This window comes from Bos grunniens, chromosome 20, assembly GCF_055505025.1.
Source record: "Bos grunniens cultivar Pamir isolate PY7600 chromosome 20, Bosgru_T2T1.0, whole genome shotgun sequence".
NCBI classification, from domain to species: domain Eukaryota; kingdom Metazoa; phylum Chordata; class Mammalia; order Artiodactyla; family Bovidae; genus Bos; species Bos grunniens.
Genome location: NC_141184.1, coordinates 30,209,122 through 30,233,063, shown reverse-complemented (window position 1 = coordinate 30,233,063; position 23,942 = coordinate 30,209,122). Strand labels below are relative to the sequence as shown.

The following is a 23,942-nucleotide window of genomic DNA, read 5'->3' as shown; positions in this document are numbered from 1 at the left end:
AGCCATACTTTAAAAGGAGATATTTGTTGAAATATTTCCTATAGGTCCATTAAGGGAGAACAGAAATGTAAAAACAAAGTCTGAGGATTTATTTTCCTGTAAGAAATAACAGTCTATGAAAAAGAAGTAGCTGACAAATAAAAATGGTCTGAATGATCATGAGCCTTGTCTGTAATTTATTAAGTCTCTGTAGATATATTAAATCATTAATAAAGCAGAAACGGAACAACGCCGACATGTCTAATCTCCCATTATTCAAAGAGAGTGGAATTTTCCCCCAAAGGCTTAAGAGGTAAATAGCTAATTTTTGTTTTTCTGGAAATTCCATTTTAGCATGACCTTGGGCTCATCCTGAAATAAAAATACACATCTAGCCATCCCAAGAACCTAAGCAGCCTTCTGTTAAGGTCTTTTGGTCCCAGTTTGGGTGCCACCAAGATGAGGAGGAAAGCTGTGAAGATCCACTTCTTGTCAATATTGTCAATCCCAGGCAAATGCATCTAATGAAGATACTTCTGGGCTTGCAAAAGGTACTGAAATATTCATGCCTGAGAAGGTGTGGGACCCATTCTGACTTTTCAAGACCAAACGTACAACCTGAGGTCAATAATCAGTCTGCAGATTTAGAACAGTTATGAAGAATTCCAGACGGCAAGTTTCTCCTTTTAATATAGGCATGGGGCTTCAAAAAAAAAAAAAGGTTCCAAGACAATAGATGAAGATTTGCTTTTTTTCACCTTTCATTTGTATTTTCTGGAACATTTGATGTTGAGTGCAAAAACCAGGCAAAGGAATTCTGGTATGTGCAGTCTTAAGAGAGTCTAATCCAGAAATCCAACTTTAGGTTACTGCTTTTAATTAGGATGAGCAGAGGATGGTACTCTCTTAAAAGTTTGGTGTGGCACTTTTTTCTTTGAAAATCATCCCATTATCCCCACTCTGTCCTAGCCCAAAGGACTTCTTTGGACTGTATATGAGATTCCACCCTAAACCTTTGGTACCTTAAACCTTCAAACCGAACCAATATTGCCCAACTTGCTTTTTTCACTTTAGGCTTTCTGTATATTCACAATCTGATCATCAGAAGAAAAAAATCGTATCAAGATATAGTATTCATTGATAAGGAACATACTATAACATTTCTATTGCCCTTAATTTGGGAGAGAGGTATATATTATAATCTTTTTATTGTTTTTAATCCTTTTGGGGAAGAGGGGCATAAAATTGGTAGGAAATCATTATTAGAAACATTTTTTTTCTTCTGGTTTGTACATTTCATCTACAAATACACCTTCTCTGTATAAGGTTTTATGAAGGTCACCCAGATCTTCAAATGAAGGAACACAGCTAGTCCCTTAAGACAGGTGTTTTGATTCTTCTCAACTCATTATGCAGATAGGCTACAGCTGCAGAAATATTCATGCACTAGCCTTACTAGAAATTACATTCACTCCTACAGCACCATTTTCCAGACTGCAAAGCTGAACTTGATACTTCCTCTGTGCCCATTTTCCACCTTTCTAACTTCCTCTTTCATCCTTAGAGGGCATCTCCTGAGTCAGAAAAGAAACCAATCAGGAACCATCTCACTAGTTACTGCTTTGTTTAGGAACCAAGAGGCACACCTGGCCAAGAGGGTTCTTGGAATGAGCACGCTGACCCTACAGAAGGTAACTTACAAGAGGGTATTGGTTATAATGGGGGAGACCATTTGAGGCTAGATGTGTGTCTACCACCATTCAGAATAGACCACACCTGCTTTGCTTTTAGGTAAGACCAGCTCCGACCCTCACAGCTGGATACCAGTTTCAGAGATTTCTAGGAAGTTTCCAGACTTCACTGGAATTTAGCAATATAGTAACACAATCCCCTAAAAATGTCACTTGTTTTGATGTGTTAAAAATAAAAGCAGACGCTTCCCTGCAGGTTGGACATCCTTCCTGTGTAATACTGAGCCTTGGATATTTATGCTATCAGCAGCCACCAGGAATTCTTGGCCCTGCAGTGGCAATTCCACTGCTGACAGCAGTGATAAATAATGATACAGTTCAAGTACTGTATCTGGGCCTCATATGACTCGAATTATACCACAGAAGGCTTGAATTTTCCACTTAGGATCACTGACTAGCTCTTTATTTAAGTGGGATAAAATAACTTGGATATTGTTGTTGTTATTATCATGTCCTCTGATCATTTATCTTAATAAATCTTTCAGTATCCAATGCAAGGTCATTTCAGGTGTATCTTCTAAACTGTAAACACAACTGCAAACAATATTTCATGGAAAATTCAGGTTCTACCATCAAAGCAAACCTTACCCGTGCCAGGCAGTCGCTGGATTTGAAGTCCGTCTTCCCAGATTTTGAGAAGTGGCGTTTGTCATTGCTCGTGGGCAGAGGGGCATCTGTCTTTGGAATTCTAGGCTCTGTCCCTCTGTCCAATTCCGACCTATCTAGATGGGATCCAGCCACCTCCTTGAGCAAATCCGGGCCATTTTCTAGCTCAAAAGCATGACCGTTTCCCAGTTCAGGGTCTAGGCCATTGTCCAGCTCAGACACGGGGTTGTGGTCCAACTCACAGCCAGTGCTGCTCTTGGATTCTTCAGTGGCTTTGTGGGTAGAAGGCCTGGCAATGACCCCAAACTTTCTTGCTCTCTTCCCCTTCTTCACTGTTCGGTCCCCCAGCTCCAAGGTAGGTGTCTCTCCTGGTTCGGAGCTGTTGCTACTGTTGCCGTTATAAGGAGAATGGACTTGGTGCTTGAAGCGGCGTAGCATGATCAGGTAGATGAAGCCGCCATTCCAGCACTGCTCAGCCAGGTAACTGCAAGGGAAAGAGAGGGGCCGGTTAAAACCCTGCAAACATCCTCTGCAAACAATGCAGTGGATCGACGCATCCGTGGCCCACACGGAACCCACGTGACTAAAAGCCTGGCAGGGTGATCGAGGCACGAAGCTTCTTAAACAGGCTCCACACTCCATTCAATCTATTGAATTGCTGATGCTAGAAATAACCCCCAAAGAAAACAAAAAACCATCATGAACTGAATATGATTCATGAAAGTCCCCTACGAAGATACCCAGAGAAGGATTATTCTATTAACAGGGCCAATCCTAATATACTGTTTTGTTTTTTTTTTAATTATTCTTCATTTTGCTCAACAACTTGTTGAATCAGAATGATGTCAGCCTCCCATTCATATTGTTCTGATGGGACAACACTGCTAGTGTCAAGGGGAAATGTAAAAATCAGACTGGGGGGGAATGTATAGTTCTGCCCTTGGGATCAAAAAATCAATTGCATGATACAAACTATTATATACAGAACATAAAAGCAACAAGGTCCTACTGTATAGCATAGGGAATGATAGTGAATATCTGATGATAAACCATAATGGAAAAGAGTATGAAAAAGAATCCAATAAAATAAAAAAAGCCACAGATTGGAGAGTCAAACTGAGGCAAAAAACAAAACAAAACAAAACAAAACCAGCACAAGAGGAACTCTGCCTCACATGAGTTAAGATGAAAAAAAAGATCCTGAGTTGGGCAGGGTGGAGGGGCTGCATTAAGATGCAGCCAATAGAGAAGCACCAGCCAATGTGTGTGGCATGAAATGAGGACCAGGTTCATTTCTTGGTATTGGTTCCAGTTTGGCTATTCATAGAACACGTGAAGTCTGACTTCCAGTCTGGGCATCACATGAAGAGGAATACTAACAAAGTAGAAAACACGCAGACACAGGGCAACCAGGATGAATATGGCTGCTGGAAACCATGGCAACCAGGAACGGTGGGTGGAAGGAGGGGTGTTAAGCTTGAGGAAGACAAGGGCCAGGCTCAATGGTTTTCACATGTACCTGAGGACCATCAAACATTTAGAAGCAGGAAATCATATGAGCTAATGCATGTGAAGCCTGAAATACAATGACTCCTTCAGATCTTAGAGAATAACAGTAAAATATCAAGTGAGAGGAGTACTTAACAGCATCCAGGACCAGATCATTAAAGTTTCACTAAAGAAAACACTTGCTCAAAGTCAGCAAGCCAGGCTGGGCTGGATCCCCCACTCATGCCACTAAAGATAAGGCAGCACAAACCCTAGATGAACCCAGGGAAATGCCTTCAACCATTGGAATCTTGCCACATTCTACACATCACTGGCTCCCAAGCAAAGAATGTCAACAACTAAATCCTTAACAAGTCAGACCTGCTTCCCTTCTTCATGCCCCACAAAGAGAATGCCTGGGGCTATGGTGCCTACATTTTCAATTAGTAGAAAACAGAGAAATTTTCCAGTATACCAAACCAGCCTCTCTCCCTCCATGTCTAAATACCAGACCTGAAAGCTGTGGCAGTCCGCCTGTGAGAAAAGGACCAGGTCATAAGGAGAGATGACCAGCCATGTTTGAAATGTAGTAAGTTCTGAGCCAAAGGCATATATTTCCTGTACATAAAGGTCAGGGTATTGCAACGACAGTGACTGTCTAACCAAAGAAGAGAACAATTCTGAATTTTTGCCTTTAAGTAAAATGAATAAGAGAGACGAGTCCTCAAATATCAGCCAAAGCTAGTAAAAAACTTTCTTTGATCCTGGGCTGTAAACCATGGCAATGAACTTACACATAAAAATCAGGTAGATTTAAGATCCTGTACAGACCCCAAGCTGTTCCATGAAACACAGTGAGATGAAAGGTATCTCTAGGCATTTCTAGATGAAACACATTTCTAGAGCTTTCTAGGGTCTAGAAAATGAACCCTGGTTCCAGCACCATTTTTCTACAATGTTTAGATTTCATTTTTTGAATTGTGTACTTTTTTTCATACTGGATAAAATCTTTGAAAGGTATAAAATCATAAGAGTAATTAGCAGGCTATAAGGATTTCCAACAAAGGTCCGTCTAGTCAAGGCTATGGTTTTTCCTGTGGTCATGTATGGATGTGAGAGTTGGACTGTGAAGAAGGCTGAGCGCCAAAGAACTGATGCTTTTGAACTGTGGTGTTGGAGAAGACTCTTGAGAGTCCCTTGGACTGCAAGGAGATTCAACCAGTCCATTCTAAAGGAGATCAGCCCTGGGATTTCTTTGGAAGGAATGATACTGAAGCTGAAACTCCAGTACTTTGGCCGCCTCATGCGAAGAGTTGACTCATTGGAAAAGACTCTGATGCTGGGAGGGATTGGGGGCAGGAGGAGAAGGGGACGACAGAGGATGAGATGGCTGGATGGCATCACTGACTCAATGGACGTGAGTCTGGGTGAACTCCGGGAGCTGGTGATGGACAGGGAGGCCTGGCATGCTGCGATTCATGGGGTCGCAAAGAGTCAGACACGACTGAGCGACTGAACTAATAGGTACAGGTTTTTTGTAGGGAGGTGATGAAAATGTTCTAGAATTAGACTGGTGATAACTGCACAACAGTTATGGTGAATATAACCACTAAATTGTACATTTTAAAATGGTGAATTTTATGTTGTGTGAATTACCTCTCAATTTTTAAAAAACTAATAGCAAATATAATAATATCGGCTAAGTTTTGAATTTTTTCTTTGAGTGGATGCTCCTTAAGAACTCTCAGAAGAAATCAAGGCTCAAAAATATTAACTAACTTGCCCAAGTTCACACAACTGCCAACTGGTAGACCCAGGTCTGTCTGCTTCCCAACCATGCACATCCTCTGTGCAGTTCTGCTTCTGAAATCAGTACCATCCCTGGGCTTCAGCTTCCTCATCTGCAAAATGAAGGTGTTAAAACGGATCATCTATCTCTAAGTTGCTTTCACGTTCTACCTGTGACTGCTGGTTTCCTGGCAAGAGTTCCAGGAGTAGGACAGCAAGCTAGCCCAGTGTCAAGTATAAAAGAAAAACCTAGAAAAACAGAAAACAGTCCCTTTATGTCCAAGTCATCGTAGGCCTCCAGGACATTTACCATCAATGTGAAAAAGATTTCACTGGGAGAGGCAATTTCTATCAAATTGCTTTTGAGACTCTACTTTTTGTATTACAACTCTGAACAACTTGATGGATTATCCACAGAGACCTTCTACTCAGTACCAAGAAGGCTGGTCCACTGATTCAGAGTATAAGATTTTGAATATCTTTCCCATCTCTGCTCTCACGGGCACTCCAAGAACCTTAGACTTTTCCAAGGCTGATACTATTTTATTCCTTGTGCAGGATCCACATTCAGCAGAATTACAAAGCAAAAGGAGTTTATCCTTAGTTTGGCACCATCTCCCAGTCCTTTCCTGGCTTCCTAACAATAAATAAGACCCTGACACCTTCAGGGAACTATATGACAGGTTACTTTATTCCTTCCTGGACACTGCATTTTCTAAGGTCATCCTGAAGGCAAACTGTAATGCATGAATTACGGACATTGTAGCAAGTTAGTGAAAAAGAGACTCTTAGGCAGTGGGCAATTTTCTTACAATTCTCTGAATCACCTTAAAGGTAATGCCACCGCATCCCCTCTCCATCAAGTATTCAAATGACTTGCCTAACTTTTCCCACACCTGCCTGGCTAATTCATACTTCCAAATCCCCTTTCTGTTCAGTAGAATTTTTACCCACCATTAGAATCTGTAAACTTCAAAGTTAACATTAGAGAAACCAGACACAAAATACAATCACGTGACTTAGAAAAATAGAAGGTCTCCTCGTCATTAACAACAGGTAAAATTAGTCTTCTACCATATGGTAGCTTCTCTATACCATATGATTATTTTTTGACTTACTCAAAAAATCTGAAACTGTCCTCTGGTATGTAAAATTATTCATTCAATTCACTTAAAATTTATTTTATTTTGACCATCCCAGGCTGGCCTTAAGACAAAGAGAAAAGGCCAGAAATGAGGGACTGAGTTCTAGCCTAGAACTTGTTTGACTAGATCCCTTCCTCTCCCTTTCCCTCAAAAAGTGCTTTATCCAAATGAAACTTTGAGTACATCCTCTCTTTCTTAATGCTGTCATAATTCTAAAGTCTGGGCTCTGCAGGAGTGGGAGCCTGAGAAGTGGTTGGCAGGTGAGACTAGATGCTTGGAGGAGCTAAAGGGATAAAGCTTCCTGGAGTTTGAAGATCAAGATGGATATGGGCAGGAGATAAGAGGGGCAAAGACAGGTGAGATGCTGGAAGGCCAAGACACCCATCACTAACTCATGCCCTGATTCTATCAAAAGAAGGCCAGAGGAAGCTGTACAGTTTTGATATTTGAGACTGTTTTGCCAAAGCTCTTGGAAGCTACGATCTCCAGGTGCCCCTGGAAATCATCTTGGGCCTCCAGCCACTGATCACTGATGTCTGGTACACAGTGTTAAGACTACAGAAGTCTGCCGCCAGGCTGAACTTGTGCACATGTGTGTGTAACTCAGAGGAACTTGGATCTTCATCGCAGGGCCCTGGCCTGTACTACAATGGTCTGTATAACTCAAAGAACACATAAAAGGATTCTGGAACTTTTCACCAAACCACATATTCTTGCTTCATCTAAGTATGTCAGGTCTCCAGTACAGAAAGCAGGAGACTAAACACTGACTACAAGGAGATGTTTATAGACAAGTTATTCTATCAGCGTCTGAGATTTCCACAGTGAAAATAGCTGCAAAGATCCACCCTGTCTAACACACAGCACCAACCTCTCACCTCTCGCCTAAGGAGTAACAGGAGGCTGGAAAGCTGGTTGTGGTCCTTTGAAAACCTGCTAAGCCTAATTATTCCAGAGGGCTGTCTGAGGCTATAAATCTGTAGGTACCCAGAGAACAATGGGCTGAGAAGAAGTGTTAAATACAGAGAGATTGATTTCCCAGTGAAGTCTTGGCTAGGAAGCAGAGGGAGGCAAGTTTGGACAGCTCTCCAAGAGGGGAAGGGAAGAGGAGAAACATCACTTCCTGGAGTCAGTTAGGAACCAGGGTCCCCATCGGCATTCTTTCTCGGGTATAGCCCTCCAGCTACCGTGAATTTGGGGCACACTTTTTCCCAGATTCCACAGCCCTTCCTAGAAAGAGCTGAACTTTCTTTGGGGGACCCTGAAGGCAGAATTTGGGGTCTGAATATCATGCTGAGAAGAGGTACTGATCCCTTTGATGCACTCCCAAGGCCCTTTCTGGAGAGAACTCAACGTGCTTCCTTACTAGTTCATGGAGGGGAAAGGGAGCTCTGAGCAGATGGAGGAAGACGGGATTGGGCACCAAAGCAGAGCTGAAAATAGAACAGGGTCTGGGCTTAGCGTAAAAGTAACCAGAACACTGTATTCCAACTGCTGGGTGGCGGAGCTAACTGGGGAAGCCAAGTTTTACTCATTCTCACCTTCTCTCTTCAGCACAAATGCCTGGTTTCAGTGACTCTCCCCTTCTCTCTCTTATCTGAAGAATATGCATAAATGAACACGTTTTCTTTATGATAAAATGTGTTTATTATTATTAATTTAAATGATTAATTACATTTTTTATTTATTTATGCCTCTCTGCACAGCATGTGGGATCCTGGTTCCCTGACCAGGGATCGAACCTGTGCCCCCCTGATTTGGAATTGCAGTGTCTTGACCACTGGACCAGAGAAGTCCTTGTTTATAAGTTTTTTTTAATCATAAAATTTGGATTGGCAAACACAGGTTGAAAGTGAAGAATCAGAATAGATACTTGACAAAAATTTTTTTTTCTGACCTATGATACAATATTATTCATTCAAACCCAAACCAAATTATCAGCTGCCAAACCTGTAACCACCACAGGAGTGAAATTTAAGCCATAGCATCTACATATGAGGACAGAGGTCCACGGTGCTCTAGGGGAATTGGGATGTGGGGAAGAGGGGCAAGTGTGCTGATCCTCTGGCTACTGCTCTTTCTATGAATGATAAACTGTCTTTCATTCCTGATCCAGGGCTCTCCTATCTTCTGCCGGCAGCACCCAGGAAACAGTGGCAGGCTAACTGCTTAGCTTACTAGTCAGATAAAATCATAATTCTTGACATGTAGCAGAAGAATATGCCGACTCAGTTCATAATTGATCTTGTTCCCCAATCTTATCCAAGGAGCTCAGTGATATGAGCCTTCACACCAGTGACTAAGAAATAAAAATCAATACGCATCTTACATCAAAACAATATTGAAAATAAATCTTTCAGGTAGAATCAAAGAGGTGGTATTATACTAAGAGGAGTCATAAAGAAAGTGGGTGTTTGAGCCTCTGAGTTCACAAATACTGATTAAAGTCAGTGTATCAGGGATTTCCTCCTCGGTCTAGTGGTTAAGACTGTTTTCCAGTGAGGAGGGGTAGGAGTTTGATCCCTGGTTAGGGAACTAAGATTCCATACAACTTGCAACCAAAATGCCAAAACATAAAACAAAAGCTATATTGTAACAAATTCAATACAGACTTTAAAAATGGTCCACATTAAAAAAAAAAACCTTGAATACTCAATAAAAAGCAGCTAAGTCATACGATTCCTGAAAAAAAATTTTTTTTCAATTCCCACACAAGAAGGTATCATTGATTTTTCGTATTTATTTTGAAAATCCACATCTCAAACTAACAAGATTGATTTAAATTCACCACTCTCACAGCAGAGTATCTCTACACCAGGACACACTCCATACTTTCTAGTCCAATACAGCTCTCACAGGAAAGACCTAGAAGCATGGTCTTTGCATTCATGTTGTAGTAAGTTTACATGAAGTTTCAGCTTTCCTCCAAGGTTTTCTTGTACCTCACTGTCTGCATGAATCAATAAAAGCAATTTTGAAAGCACTCATACACCTTTGGGAACCAGAAATTCAGAAGATAAGTAGAAAACACGTGATCAACAATAAGAACTGACCTTATAAAACATACTGCAGAGAAACTGCCCCACAAAACAGACCCTCCAGGCTTCTATTTGCAAATGACTGCATTTCTTTATTCAATTACTATGAGTGAATCAGAGTTTCTTACGGCTATATGAGATCAACGTGCAGTCTATACAAAATCAAATTAGAACTCCAGCCACACAGCTTTGCTAACTCATCCTGATGATGTTGGTCACATTTTCCCTCGGGGTGGGGGCCGGGGAGGGCATGCAGGTGAAGTCAGACTTTGCTGTACATGAATGAGTCAATTTCACCTCATGAGGGAACTGATGAGCTCAGACAGCACACATGGGAACTCCTTTCACTTCTTTTTCCCTCATGACATACACTACTTTTTCTGCATACTGAATTACTACTTGCACATTACAAATCTATTCATTCATTCACTCACTTAACCAACGGTTATTGAACGCCTACTGTATGCCAGGCACTGGTTTAGGCATTTGGTGAGGGTATAGCAGTGAAAAAACTGATGTCCCTCTTTGTGGAGCTCACAGTTTAGCAGAGGCAGAGACAAACAACAGACCTATTTAAATAATCATCCAAATAAATATTGAGTAGTATGTTAGAAGGTGAGACATGCTATGGAAAATAGAACATATTGAACAGGATAAAGAGGACTGAGCACGCCAGGAGCTGAAAGAGGTGGATTGAAATTTTAAGTGCATTGAGCAAACACTTGAAGAAGATGAAAGAGTTGGCCGTGCAGCTGCCTGGGAGAAGAACGTTCCAGACAGAGGGAAGAGCCAGTGTAAAAGGGCTAAACTGGAAATGCGCCTGGTGCATGTAAGAACAGCGAGGAGTGGGCAAGGAGGAGAGTAACGGGGGACTAGCTAAGGGAGATACTAGGACCAGTTTCTGCAAGACTGTTGTAAAGACTTTTGTACAGAATGGGGAGTGGGGGCTTCCCAAGGGGCTCCGTGGTAAAGAATCCGCCTGCCAATGCAGGAGACACGGGTTCGATCCCTTATCTGGGAAGATCTGGAGCAACTAAGCCTGTGTGCCACAACTACTGAGCCTGTGCTACAGAGCCCAGGAACCACGATGACTGAAGCTAAGGGCCCTAGAGCCCGCGCTCTACAAGAGAAGCCACAGCAATAGCAAGTCTGTGCACTGCAACTGGAGAAAAGCACCGCACAGCAACAAAGACCCAGCATAGCCAAAAACCAAACAAATAAATTAAAAAAGAAAGAGCAAGTTCTTAAAAAAAAATGAGAAGCAGTTCAGCTCTGAGGAGAGGAATCATGTGATACCTACTATGTTTTAAAACGAAGGCTTTGTTCCTGTGTTGAGAGTGGACTACTGGTAGAGCAAAGGTAGGAGTGAGACCAGATATTCAGTTAACTGTGGCAGAGAAGCTGGCTCAGTGCAGAATAACAGTAGGGGTGGTTTGAAGTGGTCAAAATAAAGATCAGTTTTGAAGGTAGAGTCAGCAGTCTGCTTTTGGATCTGATACAGGGGGTGAGAGGAAGACAGAAGTCAAGGATGGTGTCTACGTGTTTGGCTTGAGCAACCAGAGACATGGAGCTGTCACCACCTGAGGCTGGTAGAGTAGCTTTCTGTGGGTTGGGGCCATCTGACCTATTTTGGTGCCCAGGTCTATTCTGGAGTTACATTCTGAACATGTTTGAGAGGCTCATGTGGCTGCTGGGTGGGTGGCTGGACATCTGAATCTGGATGCTGGAGCAGAGGACTGAACTGGAAACAAAAAATTGGGAGGCATCAGAGTACCAATGACATTTAAAGTCTCCCGAAGATAAACTCCTTTAGGTGGACTTTCTGAGGCCAGAGTTCTTGCTGAATCAAAAGCACATTGAAATGTTTTGTATGTGCTTCCAATCTTGCCTCTGGCAAGGGGTATAACAAATGAATCCCTTAATTTAAGACACTAGAAGCGTCTCAAAGAACCATTTGTCACTCTGTATTCTCTACCAGTCTGCCAGTCAAGAGCTACCTCATGTCCTAATTTGCAAATCAGTAATGGCAAGGGAATTCATTAGAAGGACTGATGCTGAAGCTCCAGTACTTTGGCCACCTGATGCAAAGAGCTGACTCTTATTGGAAATAAGACCCTGATGCTGGGCAAGATGGAAGGCAAAAGGAGAAGAGGGCAGCAGAGGATGAGATGGTTAGCATCACTGACTCAATGGACATGAGTTTGAGCAAACTCCGGGAGACAGTGAAGGACAGGGAAGCCTGGTGTGCTGCAGTCCATGGGGGTGCAAAGAGTCGGACACAACTGAGCAACTGAACAATAACAAAAATGACTAGTGAGGTCAAAATCCTTAGTAGTCCTCTGATTTCTTTGAAAATTGCCTATTTATGCCTTTGTAAAGATCTTCATTTTTGTATCCTCACACTCTAGCACAACCACAGGCATACATTAAGCACCACACACACACACACACATAAATGACTCATCAGTGAAAAGACCCCTTCTTTCAAAAAAAAAAGACTTCTTTGGGATAAATAACTTAATTGAGGCATATTTTCTCTCTCCTACAAATTCATCCATCTCAAATGTACAATTCAATGATCTTTAGGAAATTTATCAAGCTGTGCAACCACCACCATCAATCAGTTTCAGAACATTTTCATCACCCTAGTAAGATTCCTTATGCCCTTTCACAGTTAACGCCATTCCCAGCCCAGCCACCACTTTTTCTGTCTGTAGATCTGCCCCTTCTGCATGTTTCATATAAATGCAATCATATAACACATGGTCTCTTGTGTCTTGCTTCTTAAAAGCAACTCCTTTTCAATCAATCCTCAGTCATCAGAATTTATCCCCTTCTGCATCTTCTGCATTTACACCCTACAAAGTCTTGACTCATGCAAACATGCTCTTTTGAAAACATCTTTCTCACTTTCCTTCGGATCATGCCCAATTATCCAATTATGTCAGCATCCCACCCATCCTTTCCCTTCACTTTATTCTGGGGAATAACCACCTTTCCTTCCAGTTTAGGCTATAAAGCACCTGGTAGCCTCTCCTACCTTCAGAGTTCCTCCCACGACTGCACTGAAATGAAGGGAGCATTCTTTCCCATTTGGTCTCCTAGATTTTCCATACTTTTCCACATCATAAACTATGTTTTGAAAGGAAATAATTTCTCATTAACACTAACTAGGCATAGAGTCCAAACACCATGCTAATGTAATACATATCATATGCTAATACAGTCATGTTACTCTGCATTTCATTTTTATTTCAAAACTGCATTGCATTTTTAATTTTCTCCATGTTATTGTTTTTCCAGGACAGATTACCAGGGACTAATGAACCCAAAGTCTCTTTGGTACTTCTTTTGCCTGGATTGATGTTAAGGAAGCTTCCAGGTCTTTCTTCTGCCCTGCTCCCTGGCCAGAGACACTTATTTTACATCAAAGAGCTCTCTGCTATGACTTGCACCTGAGAGCTGAAGATAGATCAGCTCTGAGAAACAGAAAAGCCAAAGTGGCTCACTCCCTGTGACTCAGGTCTTACCAGAGATCCAACTCCCCAGCCCTGCCTTTGGCAATTCCTGCGCTTCCTCACATAACGGAGTTGCCCTTGGCCTTGCATTCAAAGAGGCTGCTATTAATGCTCAAGAGTTAGGGAAGCCAGACTCACATCCCAAAGATGATGCTCATTTATCTTCTAGACTCAGAACCACCAAGTCCTGAAAAAATGCGCCAACAATGACCCAGGGATTGAGTTCTGTACTGATGCTGCCACATCTCCGCTGTCCCTCCAGAGTGAAAAGGTGCTGGAGGCTAAGAGAATTAGTGACACACATTCTCCCTTTCTGTCCCTCTTCCCGCGACCAACCACAACCGAGTTCAAAAGCAGCCAGGAATCCTCAAGCCCTCACAGTGCACCATTCAAAAGACACCACCCTCTTCGCTTCCCCAGAGGTGGCGGTAAAAAAAGGGAGACTCTTGTGGGTCCCTGCATTTACTGAAAGCACTCGCCACTGCTCACACACCAATTCAAACGCTGATGAAATGTCTGTGCCCTCCACGTCCCTCCCCTTTCAGGCAGATCCAGCTGCATCTTGAAACAATTTCCCCAGTTTGTCTCAATCCTTCCAGGGTCCGTTCCATTGGCTTGGCCAGAGCCTGCCCCCACCTCATGCCAAGCCTGGTTTCACTTATGTCAAAACAACTTCCATCAAAATCGTAGGCTTCTTTTTCAAATTTCTTTCACTGTTTTGAAGTCAGCAGAGAAAAGATAATTAAATTGCAAAATAACTACCTCGATTAATGTGCTCTGGCTAATGCCAGGCGCTGTTCTTTTCTCGAATCTCTCCTGTATAGTCTGCTGAGGGTTTTTTAAAATCGGATTTTGGGTTTTCTTTCTTCTCTAAGGATCTCTGGCAGGCATGGTAGGGCTGAACAGGTTTCATAATTTACAAAGGTTCACACAGACTGACTTTCTAAGTTTGGCAACATTCTTTTCCAAGCAAAGGGTGCTCCTTAAAAGCTGGATTTCTTGGATATCTTCCCTGTAATTCATCCATCTGCATGATCCTCTAGGCCTCTTCTTAGTTTGGAGGATTTCAATTACAAGAAAGCCAAATCAATAAAGTTCTATCCTAGAAAAAGAGATAAGCCAAGTCCTTAGGGATGTGGACAGCACAATTTTAACATCTGGGCTTCCAATCAGTATAATTCTTCGTGTGTCTGCTGACCAGTTCTGACTGTGACATCATTGACATTTGTAGCCTCTGGCTAATTATGCTCAAAGAAAATGCGTAGGCATTTTGTATTATCTACTGGGATTTTTAAAATAACTGCAAACTAAGCATTAAAGAAACCATATATTATTGGATACACAAGCATAAACATTTATATGAAAATACAAAGCTTGCTTTTAATGGTATGTTTATATTAGAAGTGCCAGAAACTAATACAAATTATAATAGACAAGGGGGATGGGTACCAGGATTGATTAAGTGTAACTATATGCTGTGTATTGAGTTAATTGCACATACACCTCACCTTGATCCATCTTTTAGAGATGAGAAAATAGGCTCAGAGAGATTAACTTGCCCAAGGTCACCAAACTGATACAGGTGGAACTAGGACTTAAATTTCAATTTGATTGCAAACAAATCCAGGCCATGACCTTGGGACTTACCATGTGCCCCATCCTAACGTTGTTCATTATGACCAGGTTTGTTGTTGCTGTTGTTCAGTCGCTCAGTCATGTTCGACTCTTCACAACCACATGAACTGCAGCATTCCAGGCTTCCATGTCCTTCACTATCTCCCAGAGTTTGCTCAAACTCATGTCCATTGAGTCAGTGATGCTATCCAACCATCTCATCCTCTGTCACACCCTTCTCTTCCTGCCCTCAGTCTTTCCCAGCATCAGGGTCTTTTCCATGAGTCGGCTCTTCCCTTCATGTGACCAAAGTGTTGGCGTTTCAGCTTCAGCATCAGTCCTTCCAATGAATATTCAGGACTGATTTCCTTTAGGATGGACTGGTTGGATCTCCTTGCAGTCCAGGGGATTCTCAAGAGTCTTCTCCAATACCACAGTTCAAAAGCATCAATTCTTCGGTGTTCAACCTTCTTTATGGTCCAACTCTCACATTCATACATGATTACTGGAAAAACCACAGCTTTGACTAGATGGACCTTTGTTGGCAAAGTAATGTTTCTGCTTTCTAATAGGGTTTCCAGGTTGGTCATAACTTTTCTTTCAAGGAGCAAGCATCTTTTAATTTCATGGCTGCAATCACTGTCCACAGTGATTCTGGAGCCCAGGAAATAGTCTATGACTATTTCCATTTTTTCTCCGTCTATTTGCCATGAAGTAATGGGACCAGATGCCATGATCTTTGTTTTTTGAATGTTAGGCTTTAAGCCAGATTTTCCACTGTCCTCTTTTACAATCACAACCAGGTTTAGAAAAAGAAAAAAGGGCAGCAACCTCTATCTGCCAAAGAGGCTTCTCCCCATGTGAATATCATAAGGGATTCCACTTCAGTGGGTTGTTCACACCCAAAATAAATCCCACACCCAGAAGGAAAGGGCCTTGGGGAAAACAAGGGGTATTTTCAGACAGGTCCAAAAGGCAGGTGAGTGCTTGGGAGGAGTGAGGTGCTTTCTCCAGGCGAGTGGAAGAGGCCAACTGCCCTCACCTATCTCTCCACCATGATCTTGAGACAGTCCCCGCAAGTTCTGGAGAAGCAGGGCCAACATTTCCTCAGCTTGCCCAGAATCAGAGGCCTGGGTGTTCAGCATAGCCAAGGTCCAAAATAATGGCTAGCACAGGCTATGCCTCCAAGGTTGACCCCTGGCTCGGGGCATCCTGGACCACAGCCACCTCGCCTGGCTCTCTGCACCCTCTACGGCGCCTCCACTCCAGACCAGGGCCTCTCAAGCAGACTGTACCCTGGACACCTCTCTTTTAACGATGAGCCGCCCCTCCGATGGCAGGCAGTCTGCACCCATCTTCTGGCTGTAAACAAAAGGGGTTTTAATACCACATGCATTGTTCCTGTGGATTTTTGTGGAAGATAATGTGCTGTAAGGTGAGGCTGGGAGGCAAGGGGAGGAGCAGGCAAATCTCTGAGCTGAAGGGCTGCTCAGATGTCTCTTCAAGGAAGGACTCGCTGTCCAACGGGTTAGGAGTGTCTTATTAGCTCATGACCTCCAGCTGTGAGCTTCATCAAGCTCGTGCTCAACTCTCACGTCAAGGTCATGCTCTTCTGGGGGTGGTTTGTGGTCAACAGCAAGCCAGATGGGGAGACACGGGCTGGCTGTTTCCACCTTGTGTGCCTCCTCCGATGAGCACGCTTGACTCCAGAGCTCCCTGTGGGGCTGCCCGCCTCGGTCAGGACAGCAGCACGGTTGGTTCATGCCAGCTCCCCCTGCCCACACCTGCTCCCTCCCTATTCCTTCCACAGATGTTTCCCCAACAGACATCTTACACTCATAGCTCTAACTCAGCATCTGCTTCCTGGAGAACGCATGTGAGGGAGGGTGATATGATGAGAAGAACAATACGATATGATGAGAAGAACAAAATATTTCCCCAAAAGGAGATGATGGGAAATGAGACTAGCCAAAAAAGGGCTGTCATGAACGGGGAGAACTCGGCTCATCTGAGCAGAAGAGCAGCCAGCAGAGCATTCTTGAGAAGTCAAGTTGTATGAATGGCATTCACAAAGATTCCCTTTAAATCTGCTGGCTGGTAAAAGGAAAAGCCAACAGCAAAGAACTCGTTTGGGGTGAGGCTCTCTTTACTCATCTCTAAACAGTGTCACCAGAATTCACCCCAGTATTGGAGTCAGATCACACAGTTCAGGTGTCAGCACTGCCGCGTGGGCCCTTGGGCAGGACGCTGGACCTCACAGGTGAATCCCTCGGACTCATTGAGCTATGGGATGGTTGGGAGGATTTAAGTGGGAGCTAGCCGGTTTCTGGCCTGGCACAAAGTACACGTCAATAAATGTCAGTTCATCATGCTCTCAGAAATTCGCTAAGTAATCACAGGTCAACCAGAACAGCCTGTCAGCGGCGAATGTCCTGGAGAGAATCCCCAGAAGGTGAACTCACAGAGGGGAGCTGTCAGAGCCGATTCTGGGATCTGAATGGGACAGAGAGAACCACAGTCAACTTGGGGTGAAAAAGAGCCCTTGGAGAAATCAAATTCACACAGACAGACAGAGAGAAAGGGACTCCAAACTAAAGATTTGAAAGAGGGCACTTCCCTGGTGGTGTAGTGGTTAAGAATCTGCTTTCCAATGCAGGGGACACGGGTGTGATATCCGGTCAGGGTACTAAGATCCCACATGCTGTGGGGCAACTAAACCAATACGCCAGACCTACAGAGCCCACACACTCTGGAGCCCTTGAGACACAACTGGAGAGGAGCCCTTGTACCACAGTTAAAGAGCCCATATGTCACAACAGAGAACCAATGCAGCCAAAAAATTAATTAAAAAAAGAAAGATCTGAGAGAGTAGGGCAAATATGCTTTAGATGCCAAGCCTCGCTGACCCCTGAGACAGAGAGGCTCTCTGAGGGTCTCAGGGATCTAAGTCATCCCAGCGAGAAGGATGCCTATGTGTGTGGGGGTGCGTGCATGTGTGGCTGTGGGAGAAATCAGGCTCTGTAGACCATCAGCACAGCAGGCCATACTGTCTGCCAGGAGAGGAGACAGATGCCTTTCAAAACACAGACAGTGGTGGCCTCTTGTTTCACTTCCATGTCCATCTGGCCAGGGTCAGGCTCTCAACTCCCAGAGCAGTTGCAAGCCTTCTGGCCTGACCTGAACCCTAAGGGTGTTTCCAGAGGTCCTGGAATTGCCTCAGGATTCAGGGTGGAGTCTGGGAGGCTGCCCATCCCAACCAAGCTGTGAGATGGGCTGACCCCTGAATATTTCGTAAACTATGTGGGCGGCTCTCAGTGATACCAACAACTGCCACAAATAATCAGATGCACGCGCGAGGAGTGACCTCCTCTTCCAGCACCCCATCTCCCTGGCCCACCTTTCCAACATCTGTCACAGGTATCTAGACAACACCCTTCCCTCTGGTTCAGACGCCTCCTATAAAGGGCCTCCTTCATTCTGCTGAGTCAGGAGTTTCAAAAGCCCAGCTATTTTAATATTAAATATTTCAGCACACGCCAATGCCATGAGACAGTCAACATTACGTTTTTTTTAAATGTCAAGAGAGGGACTCTCTGCAGACACACGATTTCAACTCTAGGGGGAAAACACCCGAGCATGAACAGCTAGCTCTGCCTTAGTATGAGGTGAAGCAGGTGTGGGTATTTGAGTCACACACATGTTTTAGAATCTTAGGAACTCACTTCGTTACCAAGTGTTCTCAACAGGAAAGAGCTGGCAGACCGCAGGCACCAGACTTGGAGCCCGCCTACTTGGAGCAAACGGAAAACATCCAAAAACAAAATCAGAGCCATGGACTTGCCTGGAAAAATAAACACCCCCCCAAAGTTATTTCTCGACTTGCACACCAGGAAAAGCATGATTCGGAAGAATTCGGAAGGGAGGAGAAATAAAAGCATTGAGCACCTTCTTGAACTTTTGCGGGGGGTGGGGAAACAAATGAGAGTTTTCCACTTGGGCACTGTTCCCTTTAGACTCCCAAACATTTCTCAAAGACAAAGGGGCATCCTAAGTGGCCTAGCTCCCCACGTGCTGTGCTTAGTCGCTCAGTCGCATCCGACTATTTGCAGCCCCATGGACGGCAGCCTGCCAGAGTCCTCTGTCGACGGGAATTCTCCAGGCAAGAACACTGGAGCGGGTTGCCATGTCCTACTCCAGGGGATGTTCCTGACCCAGGGATTGAACCCAGGTCTCCCAAATTGCAGGTGGATTCTTTAGCTAGGGAAGCCCATGAAACACTGGAGTGGGTAGCCTATCCCTTCTCCAGGGGATCTTCCTAACTGAGGAATTGAACCAGGGTCTTCTGCATGGCAGGAGGATTCTTTACCAGATGATCTACCAGGGAGGCCCCCTAGCTGCCCCCACGCTGGGGAGCAAATAGGAGTTTTATGAGGGCAGCAGCAGCCCCAGGTGAGAGGGCAGGGCACCCAATTCACCAGACACTTAGAGGGCTTCACGCAGGTTCTGGGAAAGACCCAGGAGGACATGGGGCTGACAAGGACAATGGATCACTCCTTAACTAGGGGGTTTTTCTGCTTTAGTTAACACTTTGCATCCTGCTGCTGCTGCTAAGTCGCTTCAGTCGTGTCCGACTCTGTGCGACCCCATAGACGGCAGCCCACCATGCTCCCCTGACCCTGGGATTCTCCAGGCAAGAACACTGGAGTGGGTTGCCATTTCCTTCTCCAATGCAGGAAAGTGAAAAGTGAAAGTGAAGTCGCTCAGTCGTGTCCGACTCTAGCGACCCCATGGACTGCAGACTACCAGGCTCCTCCGTCCATGGGATTTTCCAGGCAAGAGTACTGGAGTAGGGTGCCACTGCCTTCTCTGTTGCATCCTGAGTTCTCTTCAAAAAGTTCCTCCTAAAAGATTTACTTGAGTCTTTTAAAATTAGTTATTATGGCCTCAAGAGCATCAAGATGAGATTTATTTAATTACCTTCCCTGCTCAGCTTCCTCCAAGGGCTTATGTATTGGCACCACCTGTTCTCAAAAGAGCCACCCTTCAAGCAAAAGGAGGTGATTCCAGGTAGGACTTAAACAAAAATTAACTTTGACAAAGGAGATCTGTGGAAAATACGAAAATTGGTTTCTTAAACAACGGAGGGCTTCCCAGGTGCTCAGTGGTAAAGAATACTCCTGCCAATGCAGGAGACCTGGCTTTGGTCCCTGGGTCAGAAAGATCCTCTGGAGTAGGAAGTGGCAACCCACTCCAATATTCATACCTGGAGAATTCTATGGACAGAGGAGCCTGGCAGGCTACAGTCCATGGGGTTGCAAAGAGTCACACACATCTAAGCACACATGCACAGAACTGAGAAGCAAGGTTCTCTAAATTACCATGCACGAAGTTTATAAGGTCCAGTTTCATTTGAAACATCTTCAAAAAATATAAATAACTGTGTGACTAAATCCAAAACGACCTCTTCTCGGGCTCTTTTAAATGGCTGGAGTTCCAGATCGAAGAGTCTACAAAGAAGAAAAGATTTTTTTGTTTTTTTCCTAAAGTTTAGATGTCCTAATTTTCACTCTTCCTCAGGCAGAGGCAAGGGATAGAAGGAAAAAGAGAAAAAAGCAACTGAGAGGAGGAACAAATAAGAAAAGTGAGTTTTCAGTTTTCATTCTTTTCTTAAATCCCAATAGGATCGATGAATGGAGCTGTATTTTAAAGGCCCTGCCCCAGATTTCACAACACAAAGACTCTCTCAGACAAATCCCAATCCAGCTTCTTGGGAGGCTATGGGGGCTAAAGAGAGAAAACACACAACTCCTCCCCAGCCCCTACTCCAAAGGGGAGGTCCCTGGGAGGCACTCCACAGCAGAACCAGAAGGGAGTCAGTCTGGTGCCAAGAACAGATTTTCTATGAAAATTAAGGAAATGATAGACAAGAATCTGATTCAAGAACTGAGGACAGGCATCAGGCTCAGGGCTGACAAAGCAGAGAATAAGCAGTTGATTTCTGCCCTCAACTTTCACAGTCAATCTGTAACTAATATTTTTCATCATTAATTTTTTTGGTAATTAATTTTTAAAATTAATGTATCAATTATATGGTTAATGACAAATTATATTGTTGAAACCATTTCATAGAACATGAAATAGTAATACATAAAATACTGAATTTATTCAATGTGAAAGTAAATGTTTAATATTAATAAATAAAATCACAAAAGTTATATTTATATCCTACACATTTAAAAATAATCTTAAGTATATGAAGACTCTTCCACCAGAAGCACAGGTTACTTCAGAAGCTTCTGCAAGAGAGACTGACCTGCTCTGGGGGTGGGTGTCCACAGGCAAGTTTCCTCAGGAAGCACCCAGGGTCTAAGGCCCAGCACAAGTTAGCTGGGCTGGGAGTTGGCCAAAGCATGAGGCCTGGAGGGATGGGAGAGGGCAAGACACTCCAGGCAGAGAGGTTAGGACCATGTTTAGGGTCCTGGGCCACGAATCTGACTATGAACTCCAGTTGTGCCTCAAACAGGACACGAAGTCACAGCAAGGCTCTGGTTTGAACAGTGTCCCCCACCAACCCCCGCCCAAAATTCAAGTCTATGTAGAGTTTCAGAGTGTGGCCTTATTGGTAACAGGTTTTTGCAGATGAAATCAGTTAAGTTTCCAGATAAGAAACTTTGCAGCTGAAGGTGGAGGAGATCTATACAGCCAGCAAAAACAAGACTGGGAGCTGACTGTGGCTCAGATCTCAAACTCCTTATTGCAAAATTCAAACTGAAATTGAAAGTAGGGAAAACCATTAGGCCATTCAAGTATGACCTAAATCAAATCCCTTGCAATTACACAGTGGAAGTGACAAACAGATTCAAGGGATTAGATCTAATAGGCAGAGTACCTGAAGAACTATGGACAGAGATTTGTAACACTGTACAGGAGGCAGTGATCAAAACCATCCCCAAGAAAAAGAGATGCAAAAAAGCAAAATGGTTATCTGAGGGGGCTTTACAAATAGCTGAGAAAAGAAGAAAATCTAAAGGCAAAGGAGAAAGGGAAAGATATACCCATCTGAATGCAGAGTTCCAAAGAATAGCAAGGAGAGATAAGAAAGCCTTCCTAAGTGAGCAATGCAAAGAAATAGAGGAAACCAATAGAAAGGGAAAGACTAGAGATCTCTTCCAAGACAATGACAGATACCAAAGGAATATTTCATGCAAAGGACACAAAGGGCACAGTAAAGGACAGAAATGGCATGGACCTATCAGAAGCAGAAGATACCCAGCAGAGGTGGCAAGAATACACAGAACTGTACAAAAAAGATCTTAATGACACGGATAACCACGATGGTGTGATCACTTACCTAGAACCATTCATCCTGGAGTGCAAAGTCAAGGAGGCCTTAGGAAGCATCACTACGAACAAAGCTAGTGGAGGTGATGGAATTCCAGCTGAGCTATTTCAAATCCTAAAAGATGATGCTGTGAAAGTGCTGTACTCAATATGCCAGCAAATGTTGAAAACTCAGCAGTGGCCATAGGACTGGAAAGGTCAATTTTCATTCCAATCCCAAAAAAGGGCAATGCCAAAGAATGTTCAAACTACTGCACAACTGCAGTCATTTCACATGCTAACAAGGTAATGTTCAGAATTCATCAAACTCAGTTTCAACAGTATGTGAATCAAAAACTTTGAGATGTACAAGCTGGATTTAGAAAAGGCAGAGGAACTAGAGATCAAATTGCCAACATCCGTTGGATCATAGAAAGAGCAAGAGAATTTCAGAAAAACATCTGCTTCATTGACTACGCAAAAGTCTTTGAATGTGTGGATCACAGAAAACTGTGGAAAATTCTTCAAGAGATGGGAATACTAGACCAGCTTACCTGCCTCCTGAATACAGGTCAAGAAGCAACAGTTAGAACTGATCATGGAACAACAGACCTGCTCCAAACTGGAAAAGGAGTACGTACGTCAAGGCTGTATATTGTTACCCTGCTTACTTAATTTATATGCAGAATACATCATGTGAATTGCTGAGCTGGATGAAGCTCAAGCTGGAATCAAGAATGCCAGAAGAAATATCAATAACCTCAGATATGCAGATGACATCACCCTTCTGGCAGAAATTGAAGAGGAACCGAAAAGCCTCTTGATGAAGGTGAAGGAGGACAGTGAAAAAGCTGGCTTAAAACAACATTCAAAAAACAAAGATCACGGCATCCAATCCCATCACTTCATGGCAAGCAGGTGGGGAAACAATGACAGACTTTATTTTCTTGGGTTCCAAAATCACCATGGATAGTGACTGCAGTCATGAAGTTAAAAGACACTTGTTCCTTATAAGAAAAGCTATGACAAACCTGGACAGTGTATTAAAAAGCAGAGACATCACTTAGGTGACAAAGGTCCGTCTAGTCAAAGCTATGGTTTTTCCAGTAGTCATGTATGGATGTGAGAGTTGACCATAAAGAAGGCTGAGCATTGAAGAATTGATGCTTTTGAATTGTGGTGCTAGAGAAGACTCTTGAGAGTCCCTTGGACTGCAAGAAAATCAAACCAGTCCATCTTAAAGGAATTCAATCCTCAACATTCACTGGAAGGACTGATGCTGAAGCTGAAGCTCCAATACTTTGGCCACCTGATGCAAAGAGCTGATTCATTGGAATAGACCCTGATGCTGGGTAAGACTGAAGGTAGGAGAAGGGGAAAACAGAGGATGAGATGGTTGGATAGCATCACCCACTCAGTGGACATGAGTTTGAGCAAACTCCAGGAGCTGGTGAAGGACAGGGAAACCTGGCGTGCTGCATGCCGTCCATGGGGCTGCAAAGAGTCGGACACGACTGAGAGACTGAACAACAACAAGATAAGAACATACTGATTTAGAATGAACCCTAAATTCAATAAGGGTGTCCTTATAAGAGTCAGAAAGGAAACCAGGAGAGACCCAGAGAAGAAGGGGATGTGAGGGTGGAGCCTGGAAGGAGGGGTCTACAAGGCAAGAGATGCTGGGGGTTATGAAAG

General features: G+C 43.6%; 1 protein-coding gene across 17 annotated transcripts in view; it reads right to left on the bottom strand.

Annotated features, from left to right (window-relative positions):
• PDZD2 (PDZ domain containing 2) overlaps positions 1-23,942 on the bottom strand; it is a 404,529-nt gene that overhangs the window by 99,595 nt on the left and 280,992 nt on the right. For all 17 annotated transcript variants that reach the window (XM_086361282.1, XM_086361285.1, XM_086361283.1 and 14 more), the window contains one exon: positions 2,319-2,820. In XM_086361282.1, coding sequence (XP_086217408.1) covers positions 2,319-2,820 — 502 coding nt within the window. The remainder of the gene's footprint in view (positions 1-2,318; positions 2,821-23,942) is intronic.